General features: G+C 40.3%; 2 protein-coding genes across 2 annotated transcripts in view; both read right to left on the bottom strand.

Annotated features, from left to right (window-relative positions):
- The window catches only part of LOC117951600 (protocadherin beta-16-like), a gene marked incomplete at its 3' end in the record, with an annotated part of 8,194 nt that extends 6,846 nt beyond the window's left edge, over nt 1–1,348 (bottom strand). The window contains exon 1 of the mRNA XM_034883373.1: nt 2–1,348. Coding sequence (XP_034739264.1) covers nt 2–1,113 — 1,112 coding nt within the window. The remainder of the gene's footprint in view (nt 1) is intronic.
- An 861-nt stretch (nt 1,349–2,209) lies between these two features.
- The window catches only part of LOC117951598 (protocadherin gamma-A11-like), a 4,475-nt gene continuing 1,843 nt past the window's right edge, over nt 2,210–4,841 (bottom strand). The window contains exons 2-3 of the mRNA XM_034883372.1: nt 2,359–2,506; nt 2,210–2,316 (exon numbers count right to left, since the gene is read on the bottom strand). Of these exons, the coding sequence (XP_034739263.1) occupies nt 2,210–2,316; nt 2,359–2,506 (255 nt within the window). The remainder of the gene's footprint in view (nt 2,317–2,358; nt 2,507–4,841) is intronic.

The following is a 4,841-nucleotide window of genomic DNA, read 5'->3' as shown; positions in this document are numbered from 1 at the left end:
CTCAGAGTCTCTGTCCTGCACGTTAATGATGCCCACCTCTGTACCAGGTGACACGCTCTCAGGTATGGGGTTAGTCAGGGATTTCAGATATATAACTGGAGCATTATCATTCATATCAGTAGCCTCTATTATTACTTTGGCGTACGAGGTTAGCCCTAAACCATCTTTAGCTTCCACTCTCATTTCAAAAGAACTGCTTTCTTCAAAGTCAATCACTCCAGTTACTTTAATTTCTCCAGTTTTAGGATCAATAGAAAATACATTTGAATCGTCGTCAGACACATGGTTTAAATCATAAGTCACTTCTCCATTCACTCCTTCATCTGCGTCAGTAGCACTAACATTAATCACTATTGTATCTGGAGGAGAGTTCTCAGGCAGACTGGCTTTATAAACGGCCTGGCTAAACACTGGGGCGTTATCATTAGCATCCAGTACAGTGACGTGTATGACCACAGTACCTGATCTCTGAGGGGAGCCTCCATCTAAAGCCTTGAGAAGCAAATTAATCTCACTTTGCTTCTCTCGATCCAGTTTGTTATCTAGTACGAGTTCAACCTTGTTGCTGTCAACAGCGAGAATAAAGTTGTCGTTCTTTTGTAGGCTGTACCTTTGAACACCATTTTGACCTATATCTGCGTCATGGGCCTCCTCGATAGAGAAGCGGTAACCCTTGTCAGCTGACTCCCTTATTTCCATTTTAATCAATTGTTTTTTGAATTTTGGCGAGTTATCGTTTACATCTTGAATATGAAGACTTAGTCGATGAAGCTCCAGAGGATTTTCTAAAATTAGATCTACTTTCACAACACACGAGGGTTTCTGGGCACAAAGGCTTTCTCTGTCCATTCTCTCCGATGTGACCAAATCTCCAGTACTCAGATTAATATCACAGTACCGTTTACGAGTCCCCTCAAAATCAACACGGGCCTTTCGGGAAGATAAGGTCCTCAGATCAAGACCAAGATCTTTGGCCAGATTTCCAATAAGAGAGTCGCGTTTCATCTTCTCTGGAATAGAATAACTCAGGTCTCCATTAACGAGGTGCAGCGTTACGATAAAGGAAGCAAAGAAGAAGATCAGACGAAGCGATGGAAATCCTTTGTCTCCCATCCTGACACAAAAGGCGTCCTCAGCTTGTAACACTTCTACTTTCCAGTGCGACAAAATAAAAGCCGGTAAAAATCACTAAATAATCCAACACTTCACGGCAATCAAAACGACACAATATGTTGGGAATAGTAACCGTTTCTCTGGAAAATCTGCAGTTCACATCTATGTAGTAGTGGGTGGAGTGGTGAGAGTCTGTTATCTGCCAGCCCACAGCGACACCATGAGTCACTTTTTATCTTCACACTACTATATTATAATAAATTTCTCACTGCGCTTCAAACCACAGTACAATAACATTAACTCACGTTTCAATGAATTGCGCATGTGTGGTAAATCTATAATCTGCTTATAAAACACAAGATATTTGGTTGACCTTTCTAAAGGTGTTTATGGAAGTAAGCTATAGATAAACAAATACTCCGGTTTGATCCTCTGAAATAAAGGGCCAGCCTAACGTTCAGTTCAACTCTGTAATATAGCATCGATAAAATAAAGCTGTGGTTGTTGGCACCGTTTAAGAATAGTAGCTGGTGAAAACCCTCAAATTACAGAAATGCATTGTATTATATTACGAGATTATATTATATGTATGCGTATTTTTATGATTGAAATTCAAACAACATGACTGAGGAGATAAATACTATCCAGCTGCGAATGCGCGAGAGCTTGAGAAGTGTTTCAGCACCAGGGACAGATCCCTTAAGATTTGGCAGGGCCGATTGCACAAACATATTGAACGCTGTTTTGTTTTGGCCAGTGTTCTGAAACTCTATTAAAGTGGGTTTGTGATAGTTAAAAAAAACAACAACAAAAAATAAAAACGAATTATTCTTACACCTAACCAGTTAGCCAACTTTCCCTAGGTTGAATACCATATACAGTGAGGGGAAAAAAGTATTTGATCCCATGCTGATTTTGTACATTTTTCCACTGACAAAGAAATAATCAGTCTATAATATTAATGGTAGGTTTACTTGAACAGTGAGAGACAGAATAACAACAACAAGAATCCAGAAAAACGCATGTCAAAAATGTTATAAATTGATTAGCATTTTAACGAGGGAATTATGTATTTGACCCCTCTGCAAAACATGACTTAGTACTTGTTGCCAAAACCCTTGTTGGCAATTAGAGAGGTCAGACGTTTCTTGTAGTTGGCCACCAAGTTTGCAGACATCTCAGGAGTGTTTTTGTCCCACTCCTCTTCGCAGATCTTCTCCAAGTCATTAAGGTTTTGAGGCTTACGTCTGGCAACTCTGACCTTCAGCTCCCTCCACAGATTTTCTATGGGATTAAGTACTGGAGACTTGCTAGGCCACTCCAGGACCTTAATGTGCTTCTTCTTGAGCCACTTCTTTGTTACCTTGGCTGTGTGTTTTGGGTCATTGTCATGCTGGAATACCCATCCACAACCCAATTTTAATGCCGTGGCTGAGGGAAGGAGGTTCTCACCCAAGATTTGACGGTACATGGCCCCGTCCATCGTCCCTTTGATGCGGGGAAGTTGTCCTGTCCCATAAGCAGAAAAAGAGAGCTTGGCAAGCTCTTTGGTCTTGGCCATGGTGGAGAGTTTGGAATATGATTGATTGATTGATTGCTTCCCTGGACAGGTGTCTTTTATACAGGTAACAAGCTGAGATTAAGAGCACACTGTTCAAGGAAAGGCTCCTAATCTCAGCTCATTACCTGTATAAAAGACACCTGGGAGCCAGGACTCTTTCTGATTGAGAGGGGGTCAAATATTTATTTTCCTCAATAAAATGTAAATCCATTCATAACATTTTTGACGTGCGTTTTTCTGGATTTTCTTGTTGTTATTCTGTCTCTCACTGTTCAAACAAATCTACCATTAAAATTATAGACAGATCATTTCTTTGTCAGTGGGCAAATGTACAAAACCAGCAGGGGATCAAATACTTTTTTCCTTCACTGTAGGAGCTATAATTCCCATAATCTGCTAAGAACTGAGGGTGACACATACCCAAAAAATGTTTTACAACAAACAATGTGAAAGACTCGTGACAACCTGCGCAAAATTCTTGATTTGAAAAAATATATATACAGTGAGGAAAAAAATTATTTGAACACCCTGCTATTTTGCAAGTTTTCCCACTTAGAAATCATAGAGGGGTCTGAAATTGTTATCGTAGCTGCATGTCCACTGTGAGAGACATAATTTAAAAAAAAAATCCAGAAATCGCAATGTATGATTTTTTAAACTATTAATTTGTATGACACATCTGCAAAAAAGTATTTGAACACATGTCTATCAGCTAGAATTTTGACACTCAAAGACCTGCTAGTCTTCCTTCAAAATGTCCGTCCCCACTCCATTTATTATCGTAAATTAGATGTACTGTACCTGTTAGAGGTTGTTAGCTGCATAAACACACCTGTCCACCCCATACAATCAGTAAGAATCCAACTACTAATATGACCAAGACCAAAGAGCTGTCCACAGACACTAGAGACAAAATGTTACACCTCCACAAGGCTGGCAAGGGCTACGGGGAAATTGCCAAGCAGCTTGGTGAAAAAAGGTCCACTGTTGGAGCAATCATTAAAAAATGGAAGAAGCTAAACATGACTGTCAATCTCCCTTGGACTGGGACTCCATGCAAGAGCTCACCTCATGGGATCTCAATGATCCTAAGAAAGGTGAGAAATCAGCCCAGAACTACACGGGAGGAGCTGGTCAATGACCTGAAAAGAGCTGGGACCACCGTTTCCAAGGTTACTGTTGGTAATACACTAAGACGTCATGGTTTGAAAACATGCATGGCACGGAAGGTTCCCCTGCTTAAACCAGCACATGTCAAGGCGCGTCTTAGGTTTGCCAATGACCATTTGGATGATCCAGAAGAGTCATGGGAGAAAGTCATGTGGTCAGATGAGACCAAAATAGAACTTTTTGGTCATATTTCCACTAACCGTGTTTGGAGGAAGAAGAATGATGAGTACCATCCCAAGAACACCATCCCTACTGTGAAGCATGGGGGTGGTAGCATCATGCTTTGGGGGTGTTTTTCTGCATATGGGATAGGGCAACTGCACTGTATTAAGGAGAAGATGACCGGGGCCATGTATTGCGAGATATTGGGGAACAACTTCCTTCCCTTAGTTAGAGCATTGAAGATGGGTCGAGGCTGGGTCTTCCAACACGACAATGACCCCCAGCACACAGCCAGGATAACCAAGGAGTGGCTCTGTAAGAAGCATGTCAAGGTTCTGGCATGGCCTAGCCAGTCTACAGACCTAAACCCAATAGAGAATCTTTGGAGGGAGCTCAAACTTTGTGTTTCTCTAAAACAGCCCAAAAACCTGACTGATCTAGAGAAGATCTGTGTGGAGGAGTGGGCCAAAATCCCTTCTACAGTGTGTGCAAACCTGGTGAAGAACTAGAGGAAACGTTTGACCTCTGGAACTGCAAACAAAGGCTAGAGTACCAAATATTAACATTGATTTTCTCAGGTGTTCAAATACTTATTTGGAACTGTATCATACAAATAAATAGTTAAAAAATCATACATTGTGATTTCTGGATTTTCCTTTTATTAGATTATGTCTCTCACAGTTGACATGCACCTACAATTTCAGACCCCTCCATGATTTCTAAATGGGAGTACTTGCAAAATAGCAGGGTGTTCAAATACTTATTTTCCTCACTATATATATATATATATATATATATATATATATATATATATATATATATATATATATATATA

The sequence above is a fragment of the Etheostoma cragini genome, chromosome 10 (genome assembly GCF_013103735.1).
Source record: "Etheostoma cragini isolate CJK2018 chromosome 10, CSU_Ecrag_1.0, whole genome shotgun sequence".
Lineage (NCBI taxonomy): Eukaryota > Metazoa > Chordata > Actinopteri > Perciformes > Percidae > Etheostoma > Etheostoma cragini.
This window is presented reverse-complemented; position numbering and strand designations above follow the sequence as displayed.